At 37.4% G+C, this 14702-nt stretch overlaps 1 protein-coding gene across 2 annotated transcripts; it reads right to left on the reverse strand.

Moving 5' to 3' along the window:
* Nucleotides 1-375: 375 nt before the first annotated feature.
* On the reverse strand, nucleotides 376-13598 carry LOC311079809 (lysine--tRNA ligase-like). Of its 2 annotated transcripts, XM_084109531.1 has the most exons (15): nucleotides 13501-13593; nucleotides 12095-12225; nucleotides 11788-11926; nucleotides 11526-11691; nucleotides 9667-9760; nucleotides 9391-9577; nucleotides 9142-9267; nucleotides 7480-7599; nucleotides 7238-7400; nucleotides 5748-5921; nucleotides 5544-5629; nucleotides 4389-4474; nucleotides 3042-3168; nucleotides 927-1070; nucleotides 376-799 (listed from the first exon to the last, which is right to left on the reverse strand). In XM_084109531.1, the coding sequence occupies exons 2-15, from the start codon at nucleotides 12211-12213 to the stop codon at nucleotides 725-727; spliced, it is 1806 nt and encodes a 601-aa protein (XP_083965657.1). In that variant the 5' UTR covers nucleotides 12214-12225; nucleotides 13501-13593; the 3' UTR covers nucleotides 376-724. The 2 variants fall into 2 exon arrangements, with proteins under 2 accessions (XP_083965657.1, XP_083965658.1); XM_084109532.1 differs by lacking the exon at nucleotides 12095-12225 and having other exon boundaries at nucleotides 13501-13598.
* Between the last annotated feature and the right edge of the window lie 1104 nt (nucleotides 13599-14702).

Below are 14702 nucleotides of genomic sequence, written 5' to 3' on the forward strand. Positions count from 1 at the left end.
TATTCATACTTATTGGGGCCAGTTTTTTCCCCCCGGTTTCACAAACGAGGCTTAAAGCTAGTCCCAGACTAAAATGCACATTTGAGCTGTTTTAACAAAGCAACCTGCACTGACATATCTTAAAATACATCAGTACTATTGTTTTGTCTCGAGATGCACAGCACACCAGTATTGTTATAAATTTTAATCCTAATCCTGGTTTATCTAAGCCCTGTCTGTGAAACCAGGCCTTAGAGTTCATCAAGCTTGCAAATTATGACAATTACCACCATTACAAAACTGCTTTAAAATAGCATATTATATTTTGAGCAAATTAAGCAAACAAAAGGAGAGAAAACTAAGATGAGATGATACAGAAACAAAACACACAAACCGTTTTGGTTGTATAAGTCATTATTTAATGGGATTCAATTGAACAGCCATTGTTAAAAAATACAGTTGGACAGAAGATCATAAAACATCCAAATATGTCTAAGAAACATCTTGTTTAATCACCCCAGGTCACAAAACTGCAGGAAATCGACAACGGGAAACAGAGAAAAGAAAACAAGGTTCCTATTCCCCATGAAACTGTGAGCCGTATGTTAAAAGAACTGCTGAAATCCTTCCTTCCATTATGAACAGTGCATAGGTCTTGAATATTCAGGTTATAACCCTAACCAGTGACAATACATTGGACAGTTCAGGTTGAATCAAGAAATCCTCAGGTGTGTTTTCTTCAGAGTTACACTGATGTGCCCTCTGCAGGTGAAGCTGCTTTATTATCTTCAGGTTTCATAGCAGGGAAGAGAAGCACCTCCTGAAGGAAAGCACATCAATTCAGATCAGACCAAGTTTTAATTTCAAACCATCCACAGAATCATCTTTGACTGATTTATTTACAGGTTCTAGTAGCTCTACTGAAAAGGTGTCATGGTGGGTCATACCTTGATGTTGTTGGAGTCTGTGAGGAACATGGTGAGCCGGTCGATGCCCATGCCCCATCCAGCCGTGGGTGGAAGCCCGTACTCCAAGGCAGTGCAGAAGGTCTCATCAATAAACATCGCCTCATCGTCACCTTCTGCCTTGGCCTGCGGACACAGTATGAACATTCATTCACCTGGAGGTTACTTTCTAGTTTCTACCCAAAGCAGCTTGTTAGTGATGTGCCCGAAGCCAATTCTGAATTCGAAAAGGCATGGAAAATGAGTAACGCATTCTACGGAGCCCCAAAAGGGACAAGTTAGGCTTGCTGCTGTAGTCGGTTACATTACAGTACATCACGTGAATATAGTAGGGAGAGATGACTGACAGGACGGTGTCTGAGGATTTGTTGCGCAACAGTTCCTGAGCGTCATTGACGTCTTTTAACATCTTATCTTGTAAAATGTGTGGTCCGTACCGCCGCTCCCTGTACAAAGGACACGTGATCGCAAATTGTAAAAAGAAGGTAAAAAGCAGGTGTGCATTCAAAAGAAATTTCAACCCTGCATATTAATAGAAGCTTCCTGAATTTAAGATTAATTTTAACCTTTAATATTATAGTGATGCACCAACTGTTGTTTCCTGTAGTTTACAGCTTTAGATATTTTTTATCTAGCCTGATAGGCTCCAATTAATCGAAACCGAATTGTGAAATTCGTCTAATGCCCAGCCATATATACTACCATTCAAAAAGATTTTTGAAAGAAGTCTCATGTTTATTACCAAGGCTGCATTTATTTAATCAAAAATAGTCAAAACAGTAATATTGTGAAATATTATTCCAATTTAGAATAGCTGATTTCTATTTGAATACATGTTAAAATGTAATTTATTCATGTGATCAAAGCTGAATTTTTAGCATCATTACTCCAGTCTTCAGTGTCACATGATCCTTCAGAAATCATTCTAATATGCTGATTTGATGCTCAAGAAACATTTCTGATTTTTATCACTGTTGAAAACTGCTTCATATTTTTGCAGAAACCATGATAGAGTTTTTTTCAGGATTCTCTGATGAAGAGAATGTTCAACAGCATTGATTTGAAATAGAAGAAATCTTTTGTAACATTACAAAAATCTTTACTGTCACTTTTGTTTAAAGGGATGGTATAATGCCCTTTTCACAAGATGTAAAATAAGTCTTTGATGTCCCCAGAGTGTGCATGTGAAGTTTTAGCTCAAAATACCCCACAGATATTTTTAAATAGCATGTTAAAGTTGTTGAGGGTGAGCAAAAACACCGTTTTTGTGTCTGTCCCTTTAAATGCAAATGAGCTGCTGCTCCCGGCACAGAGGGCGGAGCTACAACAGCTTGTGTCCTTTTACCTCACACAGACACGCACTGAAAATTTCTAAAACGTTTAGACTTATGTTTAAACCGGAGTCAGACAATGATGGAGAGACTCAAGAAGAAGTGACAACATGTAGAAGCAACAGGACATTTCTGAATGGTTAGTTGATGAATTAGCTTATGTGTAGTTATCGTCTAGTCATTGATTAGCATATTCTGTCTAGATAATCTATAAATCGCGTTCCCGGGGGCGGGGTTAATGTAAATTTTAATGTCGGAGGAATGTTGTGTGGTCTCTACCAGCCGTTTGTTGTAGTCCTTAAAAAGTGATTTCTTTAAAAGAAAATATCTCCCTTTGCTTTGAACTTTTGAGCGTTGTGACTAAAGTTAGAAAGTGAAATCATAATCAACCACCCCTTTCATTTAATGCATCCTTACTGAAAAGCAGTAATTTCTTTAAAGCAAAATCTTACTGACCCCAAACCTTTGAATGGTAACGTACATGATACAGATATCATGAAAACACTAAATGTAATAGTGTAATTGGTCTAACGTGAATACAAAATAAATAATTTATTAAAATTAGTATACTTCTCAATATAATTACAATACTCATGCAAATTCAGTGTATCAACACAAACCACCAGAGCCAACAGCAAGTGATTGGAATTTTTGCAATAGTTTGATATTTTTAAGGACAAAATTTGAAAACTGAGAAAGTCCCCCGAAATTAAAATTCAGGACAAGATTAACACAGAAAATGAGGTATTTGATAGTTCAGCTTCACCTTAGCCTGCTGCTCAAACAGTTCTCGTTGTCTGATAGGATCGTTCAACTCTGTGTAGGCATTGCAGATCTCCTTCTTCATCACAAAGAGTTCGAAGCGCTCGGTCAGACCTTTCTGTGATCTGTGCCTGGGGAGGAGAGACAGACAATACAGCAGTTGAATGTGTTTGATCAGGGGTGTCCAAACCTGTCCTGAGGAGTTCAGCTCCAAATTTAACTAGTTTTAGTAAAATAAATGTAGTATAATTTTTGTTCAGTAATATTTTTTCTTTTTTCCTTTGTATCTTGAGAGAATTTTAAGGTACTAATTCATATTAATGTGACAATTATGATAAAAAAAGTTTTCAATTGAAAATAATTAAAAAATGTTCTACAAATTTTTTTTTGTGTACTTTTCAATTAAAGCAGCATTTCATGTTAAAATAGAGACATTGCCTTTAAAATAAAACATTTTGAAGGCATATTACCTAGTGCCATCTGGTGGGAGTTAAAAAAAAAACAAAAAAACAGTAAAGCCATGTTTTAACCATTAGATTCCTATATAGCTCTATATAAAAAAAGGCTTTCTAATCTCAAATACTTATTCTTTATTAAGTTGTGGATTTGGATATACATTTAGATTTCTCAAAGACAACTTTGTAAAGGTTTAGATTTTGTTTGAAATGTTGGTTTGAAGTGTTTTTGCATTAATTGTACTACAGTCAAACCTGAACATAGAAAAATACATCAAAATTCAACAAAAATGTAACAGGAATACTTTATCAGAGGTTAATCAATTTGATTTCAACCTCTTACAGCCACACCAGTTCATTTGCGTGCATTTTAGTGGGTGTGTATTTTGTACTCTCGATATTTTAGAGTGTAAGCCCTTTCCTGATGTCTGTGTGTTTACTGCATTGTGGCTGAATTAATAAATTTATTTCCAGAATTTTGGAATTTTTCCAGAAGCTTTGTTATAGTCACACCAGTTCATATACATATGTTGGTGGTGGTGGTGATGGGGAGTATGGAGCTACCACTTAGCTCCATACTTTTTTTTTGTGGTCACACAGCGACTGCCACAAAATTCATCAAGTTTTCCGATGCAGTAGCAAATTTAAAATTTCAAAACAAGAAAAAAAGAAAAGAAAAAAAAAGACCGAACACCACCAGAGGGTACACACCCGAACCCAGCTAACCAGGGTTTACAGAGACTCACTAGAAATGTCCAGGCAAGTGTGTTGGAGCTGGTAGGAGCTAAAATCTGCAGGAGGTTGGCCCTCCAGGAGCAGGATTGGACACCCCTGGGTTTGATCATGTGTGATTTAACTACAGAGTGAAAAACTAGAAATCAAAGTCAGGCACATACCATTTTGCTAGAGGACTCATGATCTGTGGATGATCACAGATGAATGTTGGGTTGATGCACTTCACCTCCAGGTAGTCTCCCACCAACTACATGGAAAAATCAACAACAATATGGCGAAATCAGTTTGATGTGTGACCTCAAACATGACTTATTTAAAACATGCAAGTAGTAGCATTAATTTTAGCCACCTGACATGGCCGCTATCCTCGATAAAGGTGCGCTAATATCAGGCACATATCCAAGTGTTCGTGCGGAGTGTGGAATCTAAACTAGTATCGCTTACAGCATGACGTTTAACTTATCTTCCACACCAGAGCGCATCTTCTCAAAGCCCGGCTTCATTGTGAGCAAGACACAGAGCTCACTTCTCTCCAACAACGTGGACAAACTTGTTCCTTTCTTGTAATATGCGAAGATTGAGATCGGTGAGATTAGTCAGGTATAGCTTCATTATTCATGTTGTATTGTTTCAGTTTGCTGCTACATTTTATTTATTCGTTTTATATAAAATATTTTGTTTGTGTTCTGACCTCTGACATTGATATTTAAGTATAATTGATGTTTACATTGATATTTCTCTTTTAACCGTTTCAGTTTGCTATATATTTATATGTCCTACATTTAAAAAATAATTTCCATAAATTTAGTTTTTTAAGATAAGGCAATTATTTATAGCCTATTTTAGTTCATGTATTAAATGTAAACCATTGAGAAAGAAAATGGATGCGTATCATTACACACATTCTTCCACTCATTACTGACATTCTTCAAAATATCTTTTGTGTTCATCAGAAGAAAAACTCATACAGGTTTGGAACAACTTGAGGGTGAGTGATGACAATTTAAATTTTGGGTGAACTATCCCTTTAATATTTAAAATGTATTAAACATGTCACCTTTGGAAATTTAAGACAAGTTGGAGGTTATCCGAAGTTTATGAAGTTATTTACAATGATTTTTAAAAACATTATAAAGTTTTGTCTTTAGATCAATCTTAAGAAATGTTTTTGGGAATATAAAGTATTCTTAACTTTATACTTAAGTAATAAAATAGCAGTTGAGAAGAATTTTATTCCTAGGAATGTTTAGTGAATCCGCGAGCTCTTTTCCATCGCATTTCTATTATAGTGTCAGTTTTTGGCCAAAGCATTTTACCTTATCAAGAAGACGAGCAGTCGTCCTAGGAGGAGGGCATTCAACTTCTTTCTGAGCACAAAGGTCATCTAAGAACTTGCGCGTTTCTGTCAAAAAAAAATGAGTTTTTTTTAAAAAGTAAAGCTCCACATGTTCGAGTAATTTTCATGTAGTGATTCAACAGCTCTTCTCTGTGCTCGTTTGTTTATTGACTGTAGCCCTTACCATCACTGTCGTAGGTGTCAGGAGCTGGAAACTTCACTCCCAATTCCTTCTCCAGGTCTTGAGTCATGCTGATCCGTCTGAAGGGAGGAGTGAAGTCTATTTCTTGGGCTTGTCCTTCTGGACCATCAGGATGATACGTCACCTTATAGCCTCCGGTAACGTGCTTCACCATTCCTGTGAAAGCAGAAACGTCACTTGGTGTTTTCAGACATGTTATATACAGTGAGGAAAATAAGTATTTGAACACCCTGCTATTTTGCAAGTTCTCCCACTTGGAAATCATGGAGGGGTCTGAAATTGTCATTGTAGGTGCATGTCCACTGTGAGAGACATAATCAAAAAAAAAAATCCAGAAATCACAATGTATGATTTTTTAACTATTTATTTGTATGATACAGCTGCAAATAAGTATTTGAACACCTGTCTATCAGCTAGAATTCTGACCCTCAAAGACCTGTTAGTCTGCCTTTAAAATGTCCACCTCCACTCCATTTATTATCCTAAATTAGATGCACCTGTTTGAGGTCGTTAGCTGCATAAAGACACCTGTCCACCCCATACAATCAGTAAGAATCCAACTACTAACATGGCCAAGACCAAAGAGCTGTCCACAGACACTAGAGACAAAATTGTACACCTCCACAAGGCTGGAAAGGGCTACGGGGAAATTGCCAAGCAGCTTGGTGAAAAAAGGTCCACTGTTGGAGCAATCATTAGAAAATGGAAGAAGCTAAACATGACTGTCAATCTCCCTCGGACTGGGGCTCCATGCAAGATCTCACCTCGTGGGGTCTCAATGATCCTAAGAAAGGTGAGAAATCTACGTTTACCCTTGCAAGCCTTAATGCTCAATTCTGATTTTTTTGTTCAGCGTTCACATTAGCTTTTGAATATCAGATTTGAGTGTGAAGTGGTTACGGTCCTGAACTGCACTGCACACGCAAAAAAACTATAACAAATACGGCAAGTACTGTCATATTTAGGAAACACAGAGGTTTCTGAAGGCAGCATTTAGGCGTTTATTTATAAGGTTATATGCCACGGAAGCCAGCGAATTTGTGCGAAGGTGATATGAGGACGCAGACGAGGAGGAAGAAAGCAATGTTTTTCTTGTACAGTTTTTCCTCAAATTTTGCTTGTATAGAGCGGTCACCGTAATATTTAAGCGTATAACAGCTCACCGTCCCACCACTGAGTCTTCCAATATTCAAAGAACTACTAGAGTGATGTCCATCAGTTCAGAATTGTGACAAATGTTGAGACAAATCTAGAGTGACACAAAAGTCACATGAATTATGTGACTGTTCAGACTGAGGTCACATTGTAAAACATCAGACCTGTATCAGAATTAGGACCACATATGGAAGTGGCCCAAATCAGAATTGAAAAGATCAGATTACATGTGGTTTGTGCCGTTCATAACGTTATATAAAAATCTGATCTGAGTCACATGAGCTAAATAAATTGGATTCAGCCCACTTCTAACAAACCTGAGAGAAGCTTCTCTGTGATTTCCATCAGGTCATGATAGTCCGCATAAGCCATGTAGAACTCGCATGTGGTGAACTCAGGGTTGTGGGTGAGATCGATGCCTTCATTACGGAACTGACGCCCGATCTCATACACACGGTCGATTCCACCAACTACCAACATCTGAAACATTGATGAAGGTTAGATATCCAATATAACTCAAGAACTTCAACATTTCAAATTTGAACAGTGACACATTTACCTTATGGTAAAGCTCAGGAGCAATTCTCATGTAGAGGTTCATATTGAGCTCATTGTGGTAGGTGACAAAAGGTTTTGCTACAGCACCACCAGGTATCAGATTCATCATTGGTGTTTCAATCTGTAAAACACAAACATTTTTTAAAACAAAATGGCAACCAGTAAAACATGGAGCAATTGAAGAAACTCTCTCAGCAGACCATCTCAATCCGCACGATATTGGGGAAAAAAATGAAACTTCGATATTTTGTTTTTCAGCGATTCAAAACAATTCTTTCCAAATAGAGCTATTCAAGTCATCTAGTGAAATTAGGCATTCTAGAATGATTGGGGCGATTTTGTAGGGGAGTGAATCTGCATAGAACGTAATAAACATTACAAGCAAGAACAAATACAACAGAACAAAGATACAAATGAAATAAACAGTGCTTTATGTTTTCAGGTAAGTCCAACTGTATTCTGGTTTTGAACGGTAAATTGAATACTCAAATGTAAAAATAACACTGCATAGTCTTCACTGTATAAATTAAATATATTTCATCTTTGATAAAGCTACATAAGTGGTTTTCTCTTTGTATTTTGCTGTTTGATTAACATTAATGACAGACAGAAGCAGGTTTATTAGGCTGCTGTCACTTTAATACTGAATGCACAGATCCAATCCGTTTTCTTTCTCAATTGTTTACATTCACGTGAGCAATAAGCGACTGTGTTTACGAGGATCCTCGTCGACACGGGCATTTTGACAATTCTGCATGTATGTGTCCGTTCAAGCACATATAGATGTGAAAGCACACAGAAAACAGCACACAAGTTCAGAATTGAGTTCTCTTTCGCATCTTCTTGGGCTCTAATGGTTCAAAATTGCTTAAATGTTTAAACTGACAGGACCTAAAACAAGTGCAGATGATAAACTTTCACTGTATGATGGTTAAACTTTGCAATTAATCCCTGAATCACGTGCGTTTTGAACCGTAGTGCAGATCAACTACAATCCCTATGACATCGCACATCCTGCAAAACAATGAACATCACGGATGCACATTGTGATATCAATGCTTGATCTAAGTCTACTAATGTAAGGAAGGGTGTTTTCATATTTAGCTCCTAAACTCTGGAATGGCCTTCCTCATATTGTTCAAGGCTCAGACTCGCTGTCCCAGTTTGAAACTAGATTAAAGACGCATCTCTTTAGCCAAGCGTTCGCATAATACTACCTTTTATACTACAGTTGAATCATATCGAATGCATTAATATTATGAACAGCAGCTATGCTAATTATTTCCAATCTGCTTTTCTGTTGTTATCTCGGGACGCTAGTCCCAAGGTAAATAGAGTTCGTCAGCTCCAGTTTATATCCAGCCTCTCATGGAAACTTCAGATGCCCCAACACCCGTGAAGAGACGAGACGAGACGCCTATGAAGAGACGACTCGACGCTGGCGATATGTTTTGCCCTAAATTAATACATGATTAACTAACTGTATTTCTCTATGTACGTTTCTGAAATGCACTTTCTGTAAAGCTGCTTTGAAACTATGTATTGTAAAAAGTGCTATACAAATAAATCTGAATTGAATTGAATGCTAAAACTATATATCGTGTAGCCCTAATCTGCACTTCACTTGTTCTTTGCAGAGATCTCCCTCTTGTGTCATCCTTACCTCAAGAAACCCAAGCTGGTCCAGAAAACTGCGGAGATAAGTGATAATCTTGGAACGGATAACAAACTTCTGTCGCACAGAGTCATTAAGAATCAGGTCCAGATATCGCTGTCGGAACCTGGTTTCCTAAAGGAACAATGAATAAACATCAGTACCAGTACTAAATTGTACCCCTAAATACCAGAGTCAAAGGGTGTGCTGAAAACGAAGGGTAAAACCGAAAGAGAGTTTAAAGAAACTAGTCTTTACCTTGTCTTTCAGGCCAAAGTGAAGGTGGGGAAGCATATGAAGGCACGGAGACAACAGTGTCATCTCCACTGGGATGATGCTCAACTCGCCCTTCTTTGTCTTGCCAGGGTTCCCCCGGACACCAATGATGTCCCCGCGCCTTAATTTGTTGTTGATGTGCACAAAATCTTCTTCCGATTTGTAGTTCCTAGGAACAAATAACAAAACACAGGTTAAGTTACTACGTCAAAATGTGAAATGCCTGTGAAACGTGATGCCGTAGAGTGCAAATCCGACCTGGAGTTGGCCATGACCTGCAGCTTGACTCCTTCTCCTCGCAGGTCATAGAACAGCAGCTTGGCACCTGAAGCCCTCTTAGCGTGGACACGACCTTTCAATCAAGCAAAAACACAAAGGCACAAAATAAGGAAAAGGATCAAAATGTTTCTTAAAGGATTAGTTCACCCCAAAATGAAAATTTCCTAATAATTTACTCACCCCATTGCCATCCAAGATATCCATGTCTTTCTTTCCTCAGTGGGAGAGAAATTATGTTTTTTGAGGAAGCTGATCAACAAACGGACAGGGAACTACGTCATCACGTTGAAAGGTCACGCCGGCGCCGGCAATACTATTTGAACTACTATTCATATTCATCAGAATGTTATTCATATACTATTCATATTCATTGAATACTATTACTATATATATATATATAATAGCAAACAATACTATTTGAACTATCCTCCTACGTACGGTCGCATTGTAAACAGTGGGGCGGTACTTCTGCCGGCGCGGCGTGACCTTTCAACGTGATGACGTAGTTCCCTGTCCGTTTGTTGATCAGCTCAATCCGAACTATTGAAGGTAAAAAGTCTATAAATTATCATTTGTTTTTGAATATTACCAATTGTTTCGCTAGATAACAACCTCTTCTTCAGCTGTGATCGCGTACAGCCCGTTTAAACACTTCAAAGACTTTTGAAACTGCATTGATTTGGACTTAAAAACGATGGTAACCAATGAAGTCCATTGTTAGACGAAAAATCCAGAAATGTTTTCCTCAAAAAAAATAATTTCTCTACCACTGAGGAAAGAAAGACATGGATATCTTGGATGGCATTGGGGTGAGTAAATTATTAGGAAATTTTCATTCTGGGGTGAACTAATCCTTTAAGACAATGTTTTGGATCAAGCAGCAGAAATGTCTCTTTTTGTTAAAGATATATTAATAGGTGGATGAGATTTGTGTTGCGCATTACCAACGGTCAAGCGCGAGTCTAGTTCCAGTGGAAGAGTGACCCCTGACCTGACGCATGATGTATTGGCGAACGTGGAAGCGCAGATGACAGAGCAAAACAAAGGTCAAGAATTAGAAGCCTTTTAAAGAGAAATGTGGGACGAGCTTGAGTTTGAACAGTGAGAGGCGTCTCCTCTCACCTTAAGCAGGGCACACACTACAAAATATTCAGGCAATTTTGGACCGATTTCTCCCCTTCCGACAATCCTAGGTAAATTCCCGCTTATCTTTATGGTCCAACAGATCATCTTATCAGATTTTCCTGTGGTGTAAGGTGTGTTAAGAGTGACTGAATCTGCTCGGAAGAACGTCTGAGCCGCCCTGATCTCGAATCGTAAATATCCAAAATGTTAAATTTCTTTTTGCCGGTCGTCCGCCATGTTGGTTTACTTTAAAGTCACGTTTGATGGAAGTTTTTGCAAGGTTTCCGGTGTTCACAGGCTGAACTGTTGTTTGTGAATGGAATTTGTTAGTGTGTGTGTGTTGTGCTTTCCTGATCACATCGTGGCACTTAGAGGAACAAAACGGTTAAATCTGTGATTTCTTATAGTCATGTTTGTGGTCTCTCAAATTTTTAAAATCTTAGAAGATTTAAAAAAATCTTATAGTGTGGCCCCAGCTTAAGCTACATCGGGTCAGAGGTCACTCTTCCGCCGGAAATATTTTTCTTACAAAAACAGATGGATGTGCTTTTTTGGGCTTAAAAAAAAGAAAAGAAAAGAAAAGTACCATTCACTACTTTATATAAAGCTTGAAAGAGCCAGGATACATTTTTTTTATAACTCTGAGTAAATTATGGGATCATTTTCATTTTGGGGTGAACTATCCCTTTAAAAAACAAGTAGAAAACATTTACCTGATAAATTGAGGACAACATCAGTCAAGTGGTCCCCTGGCTGAAGGTTGCTATATCGCTCAATGAACTCCATAAGCGACAAGTCCACATGGAACTTGTGAGGGTACGGGTCTTCAGCTGTTCCCTTTAAGGCTTGAATGGCTTGTGAACGGATCTTGAAGTATTGCTGTATTGAAAACAAGAGAGGCAAGATGAATCAGTCACAATTGATTCTGAATTTGTGTTCCAGAAATATATCTTCCATAATCAATACTCAACATACATTTGGGTCCAGGGTTTCCTCATCGGCCCCATATGCATTTTGCTGTGGCTTGTCATTGGATTCCTGGTCCTGCTGTTCTTTAATCTTGGCTTCCTTCTCAGCTGCCTTCTTCTCAGCTTTCATGCGCCTTTTCAGCTCACTAAAGACATATAGGGTTAGAACGAAGCTCAGACGCCATGCGGAGAAACACTACTGGCATTGCTGTCGCACAGCTTGCACATTCATGCTGTGGAAGTCTCTAACAAGCAATATTTTTTTAGTGACAAAAGGTTGGTCGCTTTTCGCATTAAATGGAAAGACCACCAACCTTTTGCCACTTCTCCAGCGACTTCCTTGAATAAGCAAAGGCAGGCTTTGTGAACAGGGAAGAGCAAACGTCTGCGCCCTGAACGCTTGCAGCCTGCATATTCTGACCAGATTCAACATGATGCGAACGCCCTATTTGATGAATCAAAAAAAAAAAATAAGGGTCAGATTTATTGCACCCTTACAGAAACGTACCATGGTACAGTAATTAATATTATGCGGTTATACCATGGTACTATGGAATTAGTTTTCACTGTCATAAATACATATTGGTATCATTGCTGTTTATATATATATATATATATATATATATATATATATATATATATAAAAAAAATGTTGCTGGTAACACTTTACAATAAGGTCTCATTAGTTAATGTTAGTAACTGCAATGAGCCTTACATTCAGTCAGTTAATATAAATATGACTTTGTAGTTAGTTCATGTTTGCTTATCTATTAAATAATATTAACAGATACAACTTTTGACTTTAATAATATAATAGTAAATGTTACTATTAACATTAACTAAGATTAATAAATGCTTTCGAAGTTTTTTTCATTGTTAGGCCACGCTGTTAACTAATGTAAACAAAACCTTGCTGTAAAATGTTACCATGTGAAGAAATTCTAGAATAATAATACTGCGATTATGAAATACTTTCTCGTCCTGACAGGTGAAACAGAGCTCTAAAATGAGAGAAAGAGAGAGGAAAACAGCTGACCACTCGTTCTTTTGAGTCTGATATTCCCAATGAATCATTTGAACCGGTTCACAGATAAGAATCTCTTTAGCTGAAATCGAAACGGCATAATAATGAAACTAAGTTACTCCTGTTGTAAGAGTAGTGTCCTAGCATGCTAGTCCGAATCTAGCGTGACCCGAAAACCGATAGTGAAAGCATTCAGAGAAAACTTCGAGTGATAAGGCGAAAAACAAGATACTTTAATAGCCTAATCGCAGGGACGTTACAATAAGATATATTTACGAAGTCACGACGTAAAATTGCCGTAATTGCCGAGTCGGTTCTTTGAAAAACTGGGTAACGGAAAATTCTGACCTCTTATACGCCATTAGCTTTCTGTAGAGCCGCTAAGGAATTATGGGGAATGAAGTTGTCATTTGGACAACTAAATGCAACCGGCTGTGCAATTTGAGGATTTACGAGCATAAACGAGATTCGCGAGGATGCTGGCGAGAGAATTATCGGCACAAACACAGGAATCAAAACACTCTGTCAGTCAATCGCGTTCACGCGAAACTAGCCACGTTGCCCGGCATGCGTTTGACCCGAATCTCACAGCAGTGAAAGACACGCTAAGCAATACAATGCACACAAGCAAACTTATGTTTAGCGTTTCGTACAAAATAAACATAATCGCTGTAATGCTATAATAAATTAATGTACTTTTTGCTGAGTTTGTCTCCATCCACAACAGCTCCGTCTGCCATCTTCTCCGCGCTCTTCCGCCAAACACACACACCAGCGGTGAGACTGAAGCCAGATAATATACAACACAGCAGCAATAAACTAGTTAATATTCACCCACATTTCAGTGTAAAAGTACCGTTGCTTGGGGTTGCATCAGTCACTTTCTCTTCTAATTATTTATTTTTTATAAATATTTGCATGTTAACATTAACAACACCAAAAATGTTCATTCATAATATTAAAACTAATGACACACTATTACACAATAAAATAATGGTTAAATGGTGGTTAATTGTAAAATTATGAATCTGTAAAATAAAAATAATTATAAACAAAAGACCAAATAATAAAACAAACACACTCAACACACAAATATATACACACACACACACACACACACACACACACACACACACACACACACACACACACACACACACACACATATATATATATATATATATATATATATATATATATATATATACACATACATATATATACACATATATACATACATACATATACATATATGGTTAAATGGTGGTTAATTGTAAAATCTGCAAAATATAAATAATTATATATTATAAATTATATAATATATAATTATATTAAATAATTATATTTTTTAATATAATATATAATTATATTAAAAAAATAGTTATATATTATAAATTGTGCATCTGCGCACAAAGGTTCCTCACGAAATGATTTCGGACAGACTTCTGAGACAGGCAGCGTAATGGTTTAATGATCTACAGCAAAATACAGAGAGAGAGCTTTGGTGAAAAGTGAATATTTAATGACTACAATAGTTGCTAGAAATGACATCATAAGTGAAAAATGTTTATCAAAACTTTAGTTACACACAAACTGACAACCACCCGCAACTTTCAGACGCCATCTTTATTTTTCTAGCTCTACTGTCACACAGAATGGAAAGCACAGGATTGTGGGATATCAAAGGCAGTGAAGGCTACATCTATGCTGCCTTAAAAAATCTCAGGATACAGGAAGTGAAACTAACATTAAATTCATCTTCCGACAGCAGCATTTTTCAGTTTTCGGACGCAACCCACTGCTTCCTGGGCCTTGTTGCTTTATTTTGTTGCTTTCCGTGCAGGAAAGAAAGTAGTGTTTTTAAAGACACTCCGTTGTTGTTTCTTATTTATTTACTA

The sequence above is a fragment of the Abramis brama genome, assembly GCF_963993115.1.
Source record: "Abramis brama genome assembly, chromosome: 3".
Taxonomy (NCBI): Eukaryota; Metazoa; Chordata; class Actinopteri; order Cypriniformes; family Leuciscidae; genus Abramis; species Abramis brama.